The following is a 19,356-nucleotide window of genomic DNA, read 5'->3' on the forward strand; positions in this document are numbered from 1 at the left end:
CTTCCTCAGAGAGACGGCTATTCAAGCCCTTTCTTTGCCCATTTCTGAACTGGTTGTTTAATTTTCTGTTGTTGAGATGTACAATCTCTTTATATATTCTGCATAAAAATTTCTTATCAGAGAATTTGCAAATACATTTCCTCATTCTGTAGGTGGTATTTTCACTCCGTTGGTAGTAATCTTTGATGTACAAAAGTTTATTTATTTTTCTCCATTTTAAAATCTTTTATTATCTTTACAAACCCTTGTGTCGGGGGCTGACTTTCAACGAGCAGCTCGCAGTGAGGGAGCTGCTCTACCACACGTGAAACCCCAACCCAGACGCAGGTCACCTACGGGCGGTTTAGTGCCAGGTTCCCTGCGAACGTGCGCTGCGTGACGGGCGAGGGGGTGGCTGCCTTTCCGGCTGCACATCATTTCCCAGGGCCAAACGTTTTTAATTTTAATCACGTTTATCTATTTCTTTGATTATGCTTTTGTATAGTATCCAAGAAATCGTCGTCAAATCCAATGTCATAAAGCTTTCCCCTCATGTCTTTTTCCAAGAGTGTTCTGGTTTTAGCTCTTAAGTATGGGCCTTTCATCCATGTCCATTTTCCATTTTCTTTTTTGAACAGAGTTTCAATCTTGTCACCCAGGTTGGAGTGCAGTGGCGTGATCTCAGCTCACTGCAACCTCCGCCTCTGGGTTCAATTGATTCTCCTACGTCAGCCTCCTAGGTAGCTGGGATTATAGGCGCCCGTCACCACACCCGACTAATTTTTGTATTTTTAGTAGACGGGGTTTCACAGTGTTGGACAGACTGGTCTTGAGTTCCTGACCTCAGGTGATCCACCTGCCTCGGCCTCCCAACGTGCTGGGATTACAGGTGTGAGCCACCACGCCCAGCTGCATTTTCCATTAATTTTTGAAGAGAGTGTTAGGTGAGGATCCAACCTCACGCTTCGGGATGTGGACATCCAGCTGTCTCAGCACCATCTGTTGAAAAGGCAATCTTTTTCCCATTGAATGGTCTTCGTAACTTTACCAAAAATCAGTGACCATATATGCAATGGTTTATTTCTGGGCTTTTTATTTTATTCCATTGGTCTCTATTTCTGCCTTTATGCCAGTCCCACGCTGTTTTCACTACTGTGGCTGTATATAGTAAGTTTTGAAATCAGCAAGTATGAGTTCTCTAACTTTTTCAAAATTGTTTGGCTTCTCTGGGTCTCTTGAGACTCTGTATAAACTTTAGAGTTTTTTTGTATCTGTAAAAAAAAAAGCTGTTAGCGTCGGGCACGGTGGCTCACACTCATAATCCCACCACCATGGGAGGCTGAGGCGGGCGGATCACTCAAGGTCAGGAGTTTGAGACCAGCCAGGCCAACATGGTGAAACCCCGTCTCTACTAAAAATACCAAAAATTAGCCAGGCATGGTGGCGCGCGCCTGTAATCTCAGCTACTAGGGAGGCTGAGGCAGGAGAATTGCTTGAACCTGGGAAGTGGAGGATGCAGTGGGCCGAGATCGCACCACTGTACTCCAACCTGGGTGACAGAGCAAGACTGTCTCAAAAAAACAAAAAAGCTGTTAGGATTTTAGTAAGGACTCCACAGATACTACAGCCATTTTAACCACATTCAGTCTTCTCATTTGTGAACATGGGATGTCTTTCTATTTATTCAGGTCTTCTTTAATTTCTTTCAGCAATGTTTGTTAGTTTTCAACTAACAATTATGAGTCTTTTGTCTTCTTGGTTAAACTTACTCCTAAGTATTTTATTCTTTTTGATGTTACTGTAAATGAAACTGTTTTCTTAATTTCTTTTTTGAACACTTCATTTGAAGGATATAGAAATGCAACTGATTTTTCTGTGTTAATTTTTTATCCTATTTTGCTGAATTGGTTTTGTTAGCTAACAATATTTTTGTATATTCTTTAGGGCTTTCTACATATAAGAACATGTCATCTGTGAACAGAGGCAATTTTACTTCTTCCTTTCCAACGGGAACGCCTTTGATTTCTTTTTCTTGCCTAATTGCTCTGGGCTGAAGACACAGTGAGACGACGTACTGTAAGGCGAACACCTTGCGCACGGCAAACCCCTCATTAGCTCCCCTGTCTGTTATCAGGTTCTATAGAGCATGGGCGCTCACTAGTGGTTTTTAATAATAAACCGGGTAACCAAAGTGAGATGAAGGAACTATTTCTGGACAACTGGGTCAGTGTGTGAAGGCCTCAGGTCCTGGAGATGTCAGTAAGGATGTCCCTTGCTCAGCTTTCTGAGAAACGTCTACATACACACTAGGAGGGTGATTCTGACAGATGAACATACCTTGGGATCCACCAGGGCCCCGGCCTTGATGAGGTACTTCACTGCTTCCAGATGGTTGTTTTCGGCTGCTTCCATCAACGGGGTCCTCTGGTCTTCTGAGCAGGTGTCAATATTAGCGCCCGCCTAGTGAAACAACAGTTCAGGTGTATGGGAGGGCTGTGACGATAGCCACCGCCTGGGGACAAGTGACTGACAAGCTTCTACACTCAAAACAAGAGAGCTGTACTGTTTCAGTGACCAACAATGTCTGAGTTTTCTAAACATGTATTCAAAGACATAATTATTCTATTAGTAGCAAACCTTTAAGCAGACTATTTCTGCTAGATTTCATTCCACTTCTAAGGTAATTTGATAGAAAATGTTTACAGCACAGGAGTGTGACAACACCTTTAGAAATGAGGAGGATGGTGACAACCTTCTGAAGCAGACAAAGAAGGGGAGGGAGGGGCCCCTAAGCAGAGAGGAGGCAGGAGGGAGGTGCCGGTTCACCCCGCCAGGACACACAGCACCCTCTCACTGATTTAGTCCTCGCCAAAATAAATGGAAAATCCTGATTTCCAGTAGCATGCATTCCAGAACAGTTTCCATTTTTCCAAATAAACAGAGAAACTGGAAAGACCAATGAACTGGCAGGTATACATAGACTGAAAGACCAATTAACGGCAGGTATACACAGGTAAATTTTTCTGGGTGTGAAACTTAAGAAGCCCCCAACTTTAAAATTGGTTGTGTGCTAAAAGCAAATCAGCTGCTGGGCCGTTGAAACCTCTTCTCCATGAGGAAAACCTTCTTAGATGACAAAACCTAGTATTTCATTTACAAAATAAACATTTATTACGAAAAAAGGTTGAAAATAGTATTGTTTTTACTATTAGTAATTAAAAACCGAAAGTAACACAATTAAATAAGGAATGTTTAAACAGCCCTAGAATGGTCTATATGGAAAATGAGGCTAATTCGTAAAGGCTAAGAGGGCCAGAGGCCAGGCGCGGCGGCTCACACCTGTCATCCCAGCACTTCGGGAGGCCAAAGGCAGGCAGAGAAGCCGGACGCGGCGGCTCACGCTTGTAATCCCCGCACTTTGGGAGGCCAAGGCAGGTGGATCACCTGAGGTCAGGCGTTTGAGAGCAGCCTGGCCAACACGGTGAAACCCCGTCTCTACTAAAGATACAAAAATTAGCCGGGCGCGGTGGCGGGCGCCTGTAGTCCCAGCTACCTGACAGGCTGAGGCAGGAGAGTTGCTTGGACCCGGCAGGCAGAGGTTGCAGTGAGCCGAGATCGCACCACCGCGCTCCAGCCTGAGTAACAAGAGTGAACTCTGTTTTAAAAAAACACACAAAATAGAGGGGCAGTGAGAGGCCCAGGGGATTCTGACTGGAACGAGCTGGGCTTCACCGAAGAGAACACGGGGTCCACAGAGCAAGGGTCAGAGGTCAAAGGGCTGCGGCCTAGAGGCGCACAGCGGGGGCAGTGATGCAAGGCTGACCTCAAACACCAAAGCTCAAAGCCAAGGTCCGGCTGCCAGACCTGAAGGTAAAGTAGCGCCAGAAGTCTACAGCAGCTAATTTTTAACAAGTAGTAGCTTGAAAAAACACAAAACAAGGTGGAGAGCGAGGCCCGTGCTGTGCAGAGGAGCTGTGGCTCTGCCTCCCTCAGCACACAGAGGCTGCTCCTCCAGCTCCCAAAAAATCCTGGAGAAAGAAGAAAGGGTGCGCCCTCAAGGGAGAGGCCGGCATCGAAAGCCCCTGCACCAGCACCAGGCCGGCAGCGCGGGCGGCAGCGCAGACAGACCCGAGTCTGCAAGGGCAGGAGGGGCTGACGGCTTCGGGCGGAGCATAGGGGAGGATGGGGGTCCTTTCCCAGGAAGGAGGGCTTGGCTACGGCGGCCCATAGGATACGGGAGCCTGCCAGCTCCCCAGCGCTGAGCCTTCACAGACCCGCACCGCACCCAGGACCCGGGTAAGCAGAAGGAAATGACCCCGCCCATGAAAACACGGGACACTGAGACAAAGCCCAAGAAAGCTCTAAGAGTGGAGAGAAGCAGCGGAGAAAAGGAAGAGTCAAAGCGAGACCCGCGCGGGGGCCAACGGTGAACAGACGGACCTGCCAGTGCCAAGAAACAGGTCCCGCCCCACATCCAGCTGCATCCTGGACCCCACGCAGACGCGGAACAGGACCCGCCTTCCACGCGCTCCCCAAAGCCTCACTGCAAGCGGAGCGGCTGGCACTGACCAAGTCCCACACAGTCTGAGGCCCCAAGGCCGAAACGGCCGCTCACCCTCCGCGAGGCTCTGACGGATGGCGCCCTTCCCAGGCTCGCGCGCACGCCCCGCCAACGGCTACCCATCGTGGTCCGCCTCCCAGGCATTGGGCCCGCAGCAACTCCCGCCTGCAGCCCAGAAGGCACAGTGGCTCTCCCAGTCCCCGAGGGGAGGAGAGACACCTGCAGGGCGGCAATCCCCTACACCTGCAACCTCCCTACACCTGCAACCTCCCTACACCTGCAACCTCCCTACACCTGCATGAGCCTCATCCCAGCTGAGGCACTGGCAGAAGCGGGTGCAGGTGGAGCCTTCGCCAATGCCCTGGGCCCCCCTGCGTGTTGCATGGCTGGCTCTACTAGTCGCTCAGTCATCTGCCACCACCCAGCAATTGCTTCAGCATCCAGTCCCTGCTAGGGGACTCTGGGAAGGGGCATCCCGGCCAGGGCTGGTGCCACAGAGCAGTTCAGCTTCTGCAGGCAGGTATGGGGTTCAGTGGGGAGAAGGCAGTGCCCACCCCACCCCCGCCCTTCTCTGAGAGGCCTCTGTGGCCCCTCTGCCCGCTTCCTGGCCCCACGAGAGGGGAGGGGGAGACTCTGCTGGCGGGAGCCATCGGGCCCTCGACCCTCTCCCCAGAGCCTAGGGCCTGGCCTCTCCACTTACTGCAGGGCACCTCAGTTCCTGGGGGGCTGTCCAGCGGGGACACAGGGCCTCCCTCTGTGGGCAGCTGTCCACCTCCTACTTGCCTATCTACACTCCCAATGTGGTAATGACCTTGGCACCTCCACCCACCTCCTATCCCCAATGGCCACCGTCAACCAGCCCTGCCTACTGGGGGGTGGCCCCTGAAACCTGAGGGCCCCCAGTGCTGCTCTGGGATCTAGACGCCCTCTTCCAGGGGGTGTCACCCAACGAAAGCATCTATGATGTTTGGGTCAGCCACCCTCAGGACCTGGCGGCCCCTGGCCCAGGCTGGCTGCTCTCCTGTGAGGCTCCTAGGACAGGGGCCACTCCTCCCTCCCGCTCCCACCCCCAGTTTGTTGACAGGGAGCCAAGGCCAGGCAGGTGTCTGCGACCCCAGCAGCCTCGAAACACCAGGCAGCAGCCTTGCTGGGAGTCCACAATGTTTACTGGACTACCCCACGTGTGGTGTGGCCGTGGCCCAGCTGGCATGAGCCTGGTCCTGGTGAGTCATGCCTCTGTTTCCCCTACACTCAGAGGCAAGGCTGTGGGGGGCAGGGCTGAGCCTGGAATAGCTCTTTCCAGTCCCCTCTTCTCAGCCCACCACCCATCTATCCATCACCAGCTGTCACCGAACGGTAGCTGCAGCCTGGGAAGGAGGTAGCACCTTTTCAGGAAAAGGGGTTAGGGAATCAAGACTGGACCCTACATGGTCTTGGTAGGGGCGTGCGGGAGATAACAGTAAAGGAGTTTACAACATTTTTTTTTTTAATGAGAGATGATGGAAGAGCAAACATGAAAACATGAGTGTCTATGGTGACTTCGGACGGGAGCATGTGGCACCTCGCTCAGCACTCTTCAGAAACCGCAGACACAGTGTGAAACCCGACAGCATGAGGGACCGGGACACCAATGAAACCCGACAGCACGAGGGACCGGGACACCAATGAAACCCGACAGCACGAGGGACCGGGACGCCAATGAAACCCGACAGCACGAGGGACCGGGACACCAAAGGCAGCAGATGAGAGGGCAGCAGCCCCCGGAGCCGCAGCAGATGGAGGCACAGCCCCGGCCTCCACAGGTTCGAAAACACAGATCAAGTCAGTGGGGAAAAGGCCCCGGGGCGCTTGAGGCAGCTCGGACACCTAGGAGGCTCCGTGACTGACCCTCAGAGCCCCTCCCCAGTCTGGGAGCCAGAACACTGATGCCCCCAGCGCCGGCAAAAGGCTGGGGTGGACTCCAGGTCGGCTGCCAGGGAAGCGCTTTCTGCACGATGCATTTCTCTGTCTGCGCTCAAGGCAGCGAGCGGCCCCTGGCGACACGGCTACTGAGCCCTCCAAGCACAGCTCATGTGACTGGGGGTATGTCTTCACTTTTTTTTTTTTTTGAGACGGAGTCTCGCTCTGTCGCCCAGGCTGGAGTGCAGTGGCGCGATCTCAGCTCACTGCAAGCTCCGTCTCCCGGGTTCACGCCATTCTCCTGCCTCAGCCTCCCGAGTAGCTGGGACTACAGGCACCCGCCACTGTGCCCAGCTAATTTTTTGTATCTTTACTAGAGACGGGGTTTCACCGTGTTAGCCAGGATGGTCTTGATCTCCTGACCTCGTGATCCGCCCGCCTCAGCCTCCCAAAGTGCTGGGATTACCGGCGTGAGCCACCGCGCCCGGCCGCGTCTTCACTTTTAACACACAGCCACACATGGTCGAGTGCCTGTGCTGCAGTGGGGGCAGGGAGCCCTGGGGAGACTCAAGCCAAGTGGGACCTCTGGTTCTAGGGGACCTTTTGAAGGGATGGGTGAGCATGAACCCCTCTGGTTCCGGGGGACCCTCTCGCAGGGTGAACACAAACCCCTCTCCTGTGCTGCTGCAGGAGACCTGGCTCAAAGACATGACTGAGACCAGAGCCCAGGAGAGATGACGCCACACGGCCAAGACCAGAGCCTGAGGGAGAGGACGCCACAGGCCCTCACTGGTGTGGCCAGAGCCTGCCCAGAGTGGGTGTGAGATGTGAGACACCCCTGCAAATGCTGAACCCCTGGGAAACAGCACCCTTGGATTCAGGGCAAACTAGAGATAAAGCCAATCGCTCTCTTCCTGGAGAATCTCAGGAAAACCACTTAGATTCTAAGGGGAAGAAAAAATAGAAATCCCTCTAAGACCAGCAACAGTAAGTTGTGCAGGGCGGGCCATCAAATTACACATCAGGCTAGGAATTTAATCTGAAGTGGTTTTAGGCTGGTCAGACCCCGGGCACTGGATGAACAGCAGCACCAAGGGACATAACGATTCGATTTCCTCCCAATACATCATTTTATTTCACAGCATTAAACTCACATGAAACTATAAAACAGAACGAAGAGCTCTGTGCTCCTCACGCAGCCTCCCCAAAGGTGAGTTTCAGGCAAGCACAGAGCGCGGGCAGTCAGCAGGGAGCCCCGGCAGGGCTAGGCCACTCAGCCCCACGGCCATGTCCTGTTTCTACACTCCCCTGTTTTCCTGACTGACGGAAGCAGATACAAAGGAACTCATGCTAGACAACTCAGCATAAAGGTTAAACGCAAACAAACAGAACCCTACTGCGCGAGGCACGTGCGGGGCGGTGAGACCAAAACAGCTGCTGTTCCAGGGAGGGCACTCAGGTGTCCACCAGGAGTCCAGGGAGCCAGCAACACGGAGCCAGCAACACTGCGTCTCACGGGGCAGGAACGTCAGGGCCATAGTAGAATGATTTGTTAGCCATATGTTTGCGTTGTAAGGACTTTTCTGTATGCATGATGCAACCATATATATTTTTTTAATTTTTTAATGTTTAAAAAAGAAAGTCAAAGAGAACACCAGTGTCTTTTAAAGGAGTGGCAAGCTAATTTCTCAAGAGGAAGAATGCAAGTAGGAAGACAGTGGCATCATTCCTTACGTGACCTGAGGAAAACCACCAGCAACCTGGAATTCCAGGCACAGGAGGAATGTCTTCAAGAAGCCTCCACAGCCAGCGGTGGGCATGGAGAACAGGCTCAGCACGGCCCACCCTCAGGGGCCCGGCACGCCCCACCCTCACGGGCTCAGCACGCTGGACCCTCACGGGCCGACACGGCCCACATTCATGGCCTTGCCCAGCTCCTGGGGCCATCGGGGCAGCGCTCATGTAGCCCTTGTTCCCGTGGGCCCGTTCCCCCATGTGGCTCTGCACACTTGTCCCCATCCAGGTCCATCCACAACAGAACAGAATCACGCCACACCCCTCACAAGGCCTCCCAGGAGAGGAGTGGGCCTCCCAGCCGAATGCCTGGCCCTCCACCGGCATCTGCTCTCGAGCCCCACACCACCAGCTCCTGCCTCTTCCAGACCACGCTCTCTTCCTCTTCCTCAGAGCCCCAACTATGAATGTCCTGGCATCACTCCTGCCCTGAACAGCCCACCCCTCGCTCCAGCTCTGCCTGTGTCCAGAAGACCACCCCCCCCTCCCTGACCCCGGCTGCCCCAGACCTCACCCCCCCATAAGCCTGTTCCCACCAGGTCAGCCACTTCCCTCATGGTCTCACCATGAACCACAGCCCACGTGACTCGTCTCGAGGCCACCCCAGTGCCTCTGAATCCTTTCCTGCTTCTCCCTGACATACCCAGCAGCCTCCTCCTGCATGGAGCTGGCCCCAGTGCCTACCTCGGCTCAGCCCTTCTCACGAAACACGTTCAGCCTCCAGGAGCCCCCCACCAACCCCTGGCTTACTGGACCCCAGTTCACCTCAGCTGCTCCCTCCCTCATCCCCTGCCGAGGCTTGGCTCCCCCATCTCCATCTCATTCAGTCCTGACCTTGGTCAAGTCTGCACGTGAGACTGAGAGGAACCACTGGGGCAAAAAGTGGAAAGTTTGTAACTTCCAGACTAAAAGAGAGAAGAGAAGTGGCACAATCAAAATAAAAATCAATTCAAAAGACGGCAAGAAGAACGACCAAAAAGTACTGGCTTCAAAAGGCTGGCACTCTGGTCTGAATGCGATTTACTTATTGAGGTTGGGGGCCCCAATGAGGTGGGGAGGCCAGGCCTTTAAGAGGCGATGAGGCTGTGAAGATGGAATCATGCCTTTCTAAAGGCAGGGTCAGTCCCCAGGAATGGACCTGCTCCCGTGTAGGCAGCCTGGTCCGCAGCAAGGCTGTGCTGGAGCGTCTCCCTCTTGGCAGGTTCCTGGCTGTGTTCAGGCACAGCTCAAGGGCCTCACCAGAAGTCACCAGAGGCGGCCCCTCGACCTTGGGCTTCCCAGCCTGCAGAACTGTGAGAAATAAATTTATTTTCTTTATAAATGACTCGGTCTCAAGTATTCTGTTACAGCAAAAGAAAATGGACTAAGACAGCTAGAAATTAAAACTACAATATAAGACATTACGTATAAAGGACTAAAAGTTCCTATTAAAATACCAAGATGGTTAGACTAAATTTATAAAAATCAAGTTCTATGTTTAAAACACATATATCCAAAAACGAGGGAAAAAGGTCAGAAAAAAAGGAGGGAAAAATCATTCCAGATAAATAGTAACAAAACACCATCAGTTATGACTCCGGAAACGGGGGACAGACTGAGGCAGCTGCACAGCGGGTGGGTGTGAGCACAGCAGACGGCGCGCCCCGTCACTCTCTCCTTCCTGGCCCTAAGAAAGGCAGAGACAGGTGCAGTCTGAGGGGACAGGTCCATCCCAGACAGTGGGGCCCGGGGGCCCCAACAAAACAGCCAGGCCCGCAGATCACCCTGCAGCTGACAGCCCTCGGCAAGCAAGAGCTACCACCGGCTTTTTAGTAGTTTACTTTAAATATAAACAGGAATCACTGGGCATTTGAGGAAAACCTTTAGATAAGAAAAACTAAAACAAACAGAGCAGCATAAAACTTCAAAGTAACCATAATATCATCAGAGAACTAAGGGAAGAACAAGAGGCTACTGAAAGAGGAACTATCCGAGAGCAGAAAGGAATTCTTGGGATTTGAAAATGTGACCACACACGTTAAAAATCCCCCAGGAGCTCGAAGCTAAAGGTGAGAACGCTGCCTAGAAGGCAGAACCAAAAGACAAGAAAGCAGACCACGGCATGAAATCGGTCCAGAAGGTTCCACGCCTGAGTTACGAGAGCCCCAGGACAGAGCTGAGCCAGGTGAGGACCCGGGCACAGAAGTCACGCAGGAAATCCTCCTGGAACTGACAGGTGTGGATTTCTGCACTGAAAGGGCACAGCACATGCACCAAATGCCCCAGTGGATCTAAAAAGACCCATGTTACAACGAGGTGCAACTTCAGACCAGTGGGGTTCAAGGAAAGTTCCTCAAGTTTCCAAATAATAGGTCACATGCAAAGGTTCAGAAGTCAGACCGCACCAGACTCAAACCTGGCATCTGAGAAACAGGAGACCCAACACGGGCATCAGGGAAGGGACGTCACAGGGGGACAAACTGAGTTGTGTGTCTGAACCCAGAGAAAGCGGGCAGCGTTCAGACGGTTCAGAATAAATTAGCAGGAGGCAGAGTCAACTCAACCAACAGAAACACAAGCCACTGATTCACGACAGACACAACATGCCTGTAGATGACACGGTTCAGCTTGAAAATGCACACATGATCTGATCTAAACAAAATGGGAGCCAGTCAACGGGGCTGAGGAAGGGCGTCTGTGCCTCCCCGAGTGCCTGGCTCCCCCAGGGGGAAGTCATGAGTGTGAAGAACCAAAACCAAAACCAAAGAAAGCAAATCAAGAAACAGCCAAACAGCAGCATGCTCTTCCCAAAGGCCGCGGTAAATGCCGGAAGAAACAGTGGGAAGCACCGATCCACCTGCAGGACTCGGGCAGAAAAGCTGATTCTGTGTCCGCTTCACAGTTCTATGGAAGAACCAAAAACGTGGTATGATTTTGCTTTGATAAAAATAAAGAAGAGCAGGTGAAGAGCCCTAGGAGGGCGCCGTGCCACCGAACCTGAACCAGCATGTGGCAGATGTCCACGTGTCCAGCCTCCGCCGCCGCGTGCAGTGGGGAGCGCTTATTCTGGTGCTCCATTTTGAAGTTGGGGTCAATTCCGTCCACTGTGAACAAACACAGTTTTATTAATGATTTCAGATGTAGCCACAGACTCTAGCTCAGGACTGTCACAATGGCTGGCAAGCACTCACAAACGACCAGCTTCCACACAAACAGCCACCTCGAGCCAGGCCACGACCCGCCCACAGCACCATCCTCTGGACTTGAGAATTGAGTGTGCTAGTCTCCTGTGGAATCGAACAGGCAGGTCACTCTGTCAGAACTAACTCGGCAAGGCATGCTCTTCCCTTCACCGCCCTGCTCAAACTCTGAGGTTCCTTCTATATTTCCGTGCGTACTGGCCATGGCCGCCCCAGGCCCTGTGAGGCAGCTGACCAGGGCAGACATACCCTAGGGGAGCAAGCAAGGCCGGGGACAGAGGCCTGAGCATCGGTCAATTCCCAGGAGGTCTGAGGGGACAGTGAGCAATGGAGCAGTGAGGTGACCTTATTGTCATGTGAAGTCTGTGACAAAAATGATTAAAAAACTGCTGGTCAACATAAATAAACCTTTTTTTAAGAGCAAATGGTTTTGCTTCTTTTTACTTGACGTACTGTCCAGTAAAGGGCTTCTTAATCATCCTTTTCAACCCAGAGACGTTGAACGTCAGAGAAATCAAGCCTAGAGCTGTGAGCTCAGAGACCAGATGATCACTGGGAAGGCTCCATCTACTCTATCTAACAAGCACGCTTTTGGGTATTAGAAATCTGATGCAATTGGTTTGCCTGTTATAAAATACCTATAGCCGAAGCCTACTTTGTCCACACCACAGCTGCTGTGATCAGCACAGGTGAGACATCAGCTGCCGTCATCACCACACATCTCAGCAGGGCCCCAACTCACTAGTTTTGCTTTTCCTTAATCTACGTTTCTGCTTGATTTAATAATCGCATTCCTAATTCCTTTTTAAAGATTAGAACTTCGTAGAGAATAGTTCTACCATCCTGCATAACTGAATATGAATACCATAAAAAGCCTCAACACCAGTGGGCGACCTCTTCGCACTCATCAGAGAACTCAGAGACACAGAAACAGGAAACCAAAATGAGACCAGGCTTCCGAGGAAGGGGTAACAACGGCTCTCGGCTTCTTTCAGTGCCACAGGGCCGGTCGCGTGTGCCCGGGTGGCAGGAAGGCACTTACCCAGCATGAGGAGCACCTTCTGAAGCTCCCCTTGCCTGGCGGAGAAGTACAGCTGCTTTGGGTGGAAGCGAAGCTTCTTGGGTCTGTGGGAAGCACAGGACAACAGTTGGGTCAGCATGGGGCTCCGCGTCCCCCACGTGAAGCTGAAGGCTGGAAGGCCCAGGGAACGTCTGCCCACCAGCCCCACAAGCTCAAGTGCAAACCCACCAGTCTTGAGAGATCTCATGGTAGAAGCTGCAGAACAAGAAACTGCCTTCCCCGTCACTGCAGGAGAACGCTACACACCGTGAGGCTTTACACAACGCGACAACAGAGCCAGCGCAGGATGCAGGGGAACAGGGTCACGGCAGGCCCCAAGGACCTCATCTATGCTCAGCACGGCCAAGACCAGCCCCGGCCAGGATGAGCCCACACAGCGTGGTCATGAGTGAGGGCACAGCTCGCACTACAGAAGATGCCTGGGGCAGTGAGAGCTGTCAACACCGGCACTTTTGCTTTGAAACCTTAACTCGATGACTAAGCTGATAACTGATATGGTTTAGACCTGTGTCCCTCCCAAACCTCATGTTGAAATGTGACCTCCAGTGTTGGAGGTGAGACCTGGTAGGAGGTGACTGGATCCTGGAGGCAGATCTCTCATTAATGGCTTCGCGTCATCCCTCCCCCTGGTGAGTGAGTTCCTGCTCAGTCAGTTCCCACAAGATCTGGTCACTCCCCTTCTCTGTCTCTTGCTACTGCTCCTGCTTTGCCTTCCACCATGACTGTAGCTTCCTGAGGCCTCCCAAGGAGCAGATGCCAGCACCATGCCTCCTGTACAGTCTGGAGAACTGCGAGCCAATTAAGCCTCTTTTCTTTATAAATTATCCAGCCCTGGGCATTTCTTTATATTGACACAAAAGCAGACTAACGCAATCACCAAGGGATGGGGGAGAAAGTGGGGGTTGGGAACAGTCTGGGGTCTGGTCAGTGAGCAGGGTCTGTGGGCATCGGCAGATGGCACCGTCACTTCAGGAACAGGCTCAGAGGTGAGGCTGGAGGCAGACAGAGGGGACCTCCAGGGAGAAGGCCAACACAAGCCTCAGTGCCACAGTCTGGTCTGCCTCCCTGGGGGGGCAATGCTGAGAGGAGGATGAGGAGGGCTGGTCTGCCTCCCGGTGGGGGGGCAATGCTGAGAGGAGGATGAGGGGGGTTGGGTTTTTGCGAGCTGTCAGGAAAGCCTGGAGGGCCCCTTGGCCCAACCCTTGCATTGCACAGATGTGGTGGGGCCTGGGAGGAAAATGGTGCCAAGGCAGCAGAAGTAGTGTCTGCTCTCATGACCTAAGGGCAGTTCAGGGTCAACAGCAACCAGGAAATGTCTGTCAAAGCTCACCAAGACTACCTCCTCACTTAGGACTTCAAAGGTGTCACATGTTGCTCTTAATATAATCAGAGGACAGTAATTTGCAATGATTTCCCAAAACAGTGTGAAAATATACAAATTATTCTAATAAACAGCATTAATCAAAAAGCTGAAAAGTGCTAAAATGACGCCATGGGGAAAAACATGGGGTGCAGATTAAAACAGGCCCTGAGACATCTCTGCAATCACACATCAGGTCTTACTTTTCCGAGTCGAGGGCGATGAGAGCACTCTCCAAGGTTTCCTTCCCTGGTCCCTGGGAAAGGCCAGGGGTTGGCCTCCCGAGCCCAGCAGGTCCCGTTGGATCAAAGCCCTCGGGCATGTGGGAGGCTGTACCCTGCAGCTTGTCGTCCTCCGAGAGCGGTGGCCCAGCAGCACTTCAGTGGGAGGAAATCGGGGAAACGTTTATGAAAACATGAAACATGGCCTGTTCCGACTCTGACCGCCCCAGTGCGCTCTTTTCTAAGTGAGAGCTGCGGATTTGCTTACTGTCTGCTGAGTCCCTGGATGCAACGGTTCAGGATTCAGAACCAAATTTCCTGAGAATACTAGAGCAGCTTTTCCTAGACTTCCGGGCAGCGGGTTCAAAATCACTCTCATGAATGAGCTTCAAGCTGAATCTATCAAGTCCACTGCCCACCCCAAGAAAAGGAAATCCCACTGGAATTTTGATTCAAAGTGCATTAAATGTACAGGTTAATAGGAAGGAATCACCTTAACATGTCCACAATTTGAGTCTCTTTTAAATAATCTTCAAGGAAGTTTTTGTTTTCTTTATATTAGTGTCACATTTAAGTTCTTTTGTTCTGCTGGGTAGTAACAGATTTTGTTGCTGTTTTGAAAGGATCTCTTTCGTAATTTTATTCTCAGGTAGGAAACTTCTGGTAAGGAAGAAGGCAAGTGGCTTCTGCCTCTTCTTATCAGATCCTCTTACTGACTCTTGAGCTCTAAAAACTTTTCAGCTGTTTCTACTGGACTCTTTCAGGAAGACAATTATATCTGTCTAATATGAATACTTCTGACTGGGCGCGGTGGCTCAAGCCTGTAATCCCAACACTTTGGGAGGCCGAGACGGGCGGATCACGAGGTCAGGAGATCGAGACCATCCTGGCTAACACGATGAAACCCCGTCTCTACTAAAAATACAAAAAGTTAGCTGGGCGAGGTGGTGGGCGCCTGTAGTCCCAGCTACTCCGGAGGCTGAGGCAGGAGAATGGCGTAAACCCGGGAGGTGGAGCTTGCAGTGAGCTGAGATCCGGCCACTGCACTCCAGCCTGGGCGACAGAGCAAGACTCCGTCTCAAAAAAAAAAAAAGAAAAAAAAAAAAAATGAATACTTCTAATTATTTGATACTTTTTTTGTCTTCAGCTAAGGCCTTCAAACCTCAATGCCACAGAACTCAGTCACAGACTGCAGCAGCTACCACTCCTCTATCGCCTGTGTACTGACGGGACTGTGCCGGCAACAGAAACACCACAGGGCTACATCAATGGGGGTGCTGTGAACACCGGTTCAAAACAGGCAAATGGATCTACATGACCAAACTGAAAGAGAGCGACGTATGTACAAACGGCAATAAATGAATTTCAGTGTCTTAAATGTCAGAAATCACCATGAGCATCAGCATCAGCTCAGAGACTTCTGGGAAAAACAGCAGAAAGCAATAATGTTACAATAACAACTGAAACCTTTTCAGGTAACGACTGGAGAGCCCAGCCAGAGCCTGTGCCAGGTACCTGCCCGTTGTGGTGTCGGCCCTGCCCTCCAGGGCTGAGCCCTTCTCCTGCCCGGGGACTGGTGTCACGGTAGAGGTGGTGTCTGCTTTAGCTATCGTCACCTCTTTGGCCTTGGAGCTCTCCTCCCCACAGTGGGGACAATAGCTGGCATTATTGACGCGAGAGGCACAGTCTTTGTGGAAACGGTGAGAGATGCTGCTCTCGGGCTGACACTCCATAAAATTACCCTAAAAATGGGAGGACAACAAAAATTTTTTGTTTTAATTGGGGTTAGTATTTGGAAAAATAAAGTACTACTAAACTGGCACCGCATCCCACATTGGGCGGTCTGCAGAGTGAGCCATGGGTCGGGGTGGGGTCCAGTCTTGGCCCCAGGCATCGTTAAGAAGGAGGAACGATGCTTCCCACGGTGCTCTCGCCCCACAGAGAGGAAGCTGAAGCCAGACAGAGGTCACTTGGCTGCCTCCGACCCACCCAGGCCCAGGAAAGCTGAGGCTGCCCACAAAGAGAAGGCCTAAAGAAGGACCCAGAAGGCCCCTATTCTGAAGGGCGGATAGGGACAGGGCCAGACGACAGAATCTCAGGGCACAGCATCAGGCAGCTGGAGCTGCCCCCGTGCCTGGCAGTGCAGCAGATGTGGTTTGGCAACCCAGGTGAGCCTCGGGGAGGGGCACACAGCCATAAGAACAGCATTTTCTTGCAGAAAGTCAGAGATAAACAGATGTAGCAGAAGCAAAAAAAGGATGTTTGAAGATGGGGACGACATGCAAGGTGTGAAGTCCAAAGAAAAGCCCCCAAAAGTGGAAGCTCTTGGCCCAGGTTCACAAAGGGGCAGCAGGGCATCTCTGGGTGCCTGAAGCTCACACCCAAACACACACACAGACGCTGACAGGAAGAGGCTCACACAGATGTGCACGCGCGCACACACACACACACACAGACGCGCACAGACGCTGACATGCAGAGGCTCACACAGATGTGCACGCGCACACACACACACAGACGCGCACAGACGCTGACAGGCAGAGGCTCACACAGATGTGCACACGCACACACACACACACACACACAGACGCGCACAGACGCTGACAGGCAGAGGCTCACACAGATGTGCACGCGCACACACACGCTCTCACACCCTACATGCACAAGGGTGCCCACACAAGGGAGTTCCGTAGGGAAGCAGCCCATTCTCAGGGGGCCCTGGGCACGGCTGAGCACAGATGTTTGACAGTGAAGTCACTGATGACCCAAGATCCCAACAGAAACAGCCCAGGGCACAGCAGGGTGGTGCTGCCTCTGCCGGGAGCTGTGTGCTCTGTACACCCTCGTCATGGGGGGTGAACGTCCTCAGTACAGCTTCCACCTGGAGTCTTCAATGCGTCACAAGCCCCTCACCACTGCTCTCGAGCCCCAGGGCCTTAGACACCTTCACCCCTAACCCCTACTTCCCTCCTCCGGCCTGGAAGTCCAGGTCACACCGTCCTAGTCATCTCCGAAAGCGGCTTGCAGGCAGGAGGAGGGAAATGGGGGTTGGGGGTGAAAGTGTCTAAGGCACTGGGGCTCAAGAGCGGTGGTGAGGGGCTTGTGACACACTGGAGACCTCCAGACAGACACCAGACCTGGGCCAAGCTGCTGGACCACCCGACAGCAGGTGGACACAGGACAGGAACCAGCACCAGCGAGCAGACAGCAAGCCTGTGGAGGGCACAGAGGCCGCCCGACTGGGCTCTTACCGCTGTGCAGAAGTAGCCACAGCCGGGACAGCACTGGTGCTTCACCATGCGGCCCCGGTGGTCTTCACACAGCACAAGGAGCGGGGCCTTGTTGGATGGGCGCATCAGCTCATACTTGACCACGCTGTTTGTGCACCGGCCCAACTGCAATCAGACAAGACTGGTGGTCAGTGTCAGAGTCACGAGAGGCCAGCATTCCCTCCACCAGGCGCTGGGCAGTGCAGGCACAGAGAAGCTGCTCAGCAGGTGTGGACTGACCGAGCCGAGCGCTGCAAGGCCAGCTTGGCTTTGTGGGTACCTGCTATACGTCTGCCAGCACCGGGGACACACAGGGAGCCCAGAGACGGAGACGCCCACCATCTGCACAACCAGCAGATCCAGGGGGCCAGGCATACCCACTCCCACCAGATCCAAGGGGCCAGGCACGCCCACTCCCACCAGATCCAGGGGGCCAGGCGCGCCCACTCCCACCAGATCCAGGGGCCAGGCGCACCCACTCCCACCAGATCCAGGGGGCCAGGCGCGCCCACTCCCACCAGATCCAGGGGGCCAGGCGCGCCCACTCCCACCAGATCCAGGGGCCAGGCGCGCCCACTCCCACCAGATCCAGGGGGCCAGGCACGCCCACTCCCACCAGATCCAGGGGCCAGGCGCACCCACTCCCACCAGATCCAGGGGGCCAGGCGCGCCCACTCCCATCAGATCCAGGGGGCCAGGCGCGCCCACTCCCACCAGATCCAGGGGCCAGGCGCGCCCACTTCCACCAGATCCAGGGGGCCAGGTGCGCCCACTCCCACCAGATCCAGGGGGCCAGAGGGCCAGGCACGCCCACTCCCACCACATCCAGGGGGCCTGGCGCAACCACTCCCACCAGATCCGGGGGACCTGGCGCGCCCCCTCTCATCAGATCCGGGGGGGCTGGTGCGCCCCCTCCCACCAGATGCGGGGGGCCAGGCGTGACCACATCCACTCATATGTGCCTATCAGAGGGCCAGCTGCTCAACTCTGGCAGAAGTCAAGGAAGATTCTGAGGCAAGAGGGGCTCTGGGCTGGGTACCAAGGAAACATGAACAGACACCTGGCAGGAGAGTCCAGGCCATCACAGGCCAGCAGTGGGCAATGGCATAATGAATCTATGGGAGCCCCAAGGATTCCGGGGCAGCCAGAGGAACCTGCACACAGGGCAAGGGGCAGAACACAGAGTCCGGGGCCTGCCTGGGGGACAAGGTCAGTGAAGGGCTCTGAGAGGACCAGGACTTGAAGGCGCCTGTGGAGGTGAAAGCACTGAGGGCACCCAGGATGACAGGCACTCTGGAGCGCACCAGACAAAGCCTTACTGGTTTGCTATGGAGAGTTCTCTGACAGCCAGTAAGAAAACAAGAAGTAGGCCCCCCAAAAATAAGCAAAGAATTGAGTGACAATTCACAAAAGAAGAACTACAAATGCCCCCAAAGGAAATTACACAAAGAAATTCAACGTAAAAAGCCTCTGACATTCTTCCCATTTGGTCATTTGGTCTGGCACACGGCAAAGCTGGTGTCTGTGGGGTCTGCAGAGACGACATACCATCACTGTGAGTTCTGTCCCAACTTCATGGCAAGCAACTCGGAGACATGAATCAAAAAGCTTGCAAATACATAGTCTTTTTTTAAGACTCCACTTGAAGACATAATTAAGTGCACAAACATGTATCTAGAAGGACCTAGCTTTTGCAACAACAGAAAAGTAGGAGCAACCAACCTGTCTACCTGCAAAACAGTGGCTGCAGGGCACGCCCAGGTGGCATAAATCAACTACCCTGAAGCCAGCAAGAGACTTCCCGATGCCCAAATGAGGCTGTATTAGAATCATCCAGGAGATTTTTTAAAAGACAGTCTGCGCACCACCCCATACCTATGGAACAGGACCTGAAAGGCGTAGAACCGCATGTACATCCTGAAAAAGTGCTCCCTCCACACCACCACCACCAAGTGCGTCTGCGTGAATCCCTGGTTCAGGACCAGCGGCTGCAGAGCACTTGTAGCTACTGAC

General features: G+C 53.2%; 1 protein-coding gene and 1 pseudogene across 3 annotated transcripts in view; one reads left to right on the plus strand and one right to left on the minus strand.

Moving 5' to 3' along the window:
• The window catches only part of EHMT1 (euchromatic histone lysine methyltransferase 1), a 223,323-nt gene that overhangs the window by 43,413 nt on the left and 160,554 nt on the right, over positions 1 to 19,356 (minus strand). For 2 of the 3 annotated variants that reach the window (XM_025359652.1, XM_025359650.1), the window contains exons 11-16: positions 17,326 to 17,469; positions 15,590 to 15,816; positions 14,057 to 14,230; positions 12,455 to 12,537; positions 11,210 to 11,316; positions 2,317 to 2,439 (exon numbers count right to left, since the gene is read on the minus strand). In XM_025359652.1, coding sequence (XP_025215437.1) covers positions 2,317 to 2,439; positions 11,210 to 11,316; positions 12,455 to 12,537; positions 14,057 to 14,230; positions 15,590 to 15,816; positions 17,326 to 17,469 — 858 coding nt within the window. Of the gene's footprint in view, positions 1 to 2,316; positions 2,440 to 9,238; positions 9,524 to 11,209; positions 11,317 to 12,454; positions 12,538 to 14,056; positions 14,231 to 15,589; positions 15,817 to 17,325; positions 17,470 to 19,356 lie in introns of those variants that run through there. The other variant, XM_025359653.1, reaches the window with a different exon arrangement.
• Positions 4,839 to 8,871, plus strand: LOC112607894 (annotated as a pseudogene).

This window comes from Theropithecus gelada, chromosome 15 (assembly GCF_003255815.1).
Source record: "Theropithecus gelada isolate Dixy chromosome 15, Tgel_1.0, whole genome shotgun sequence".
Classification (NCBI taxonomy): domain Eukaryota; kingdom Metazoa; phylum Chordata; class Mammalia; order Primates; family Cercopithecidae; genus Theropithecus; species Theropithecus gelada.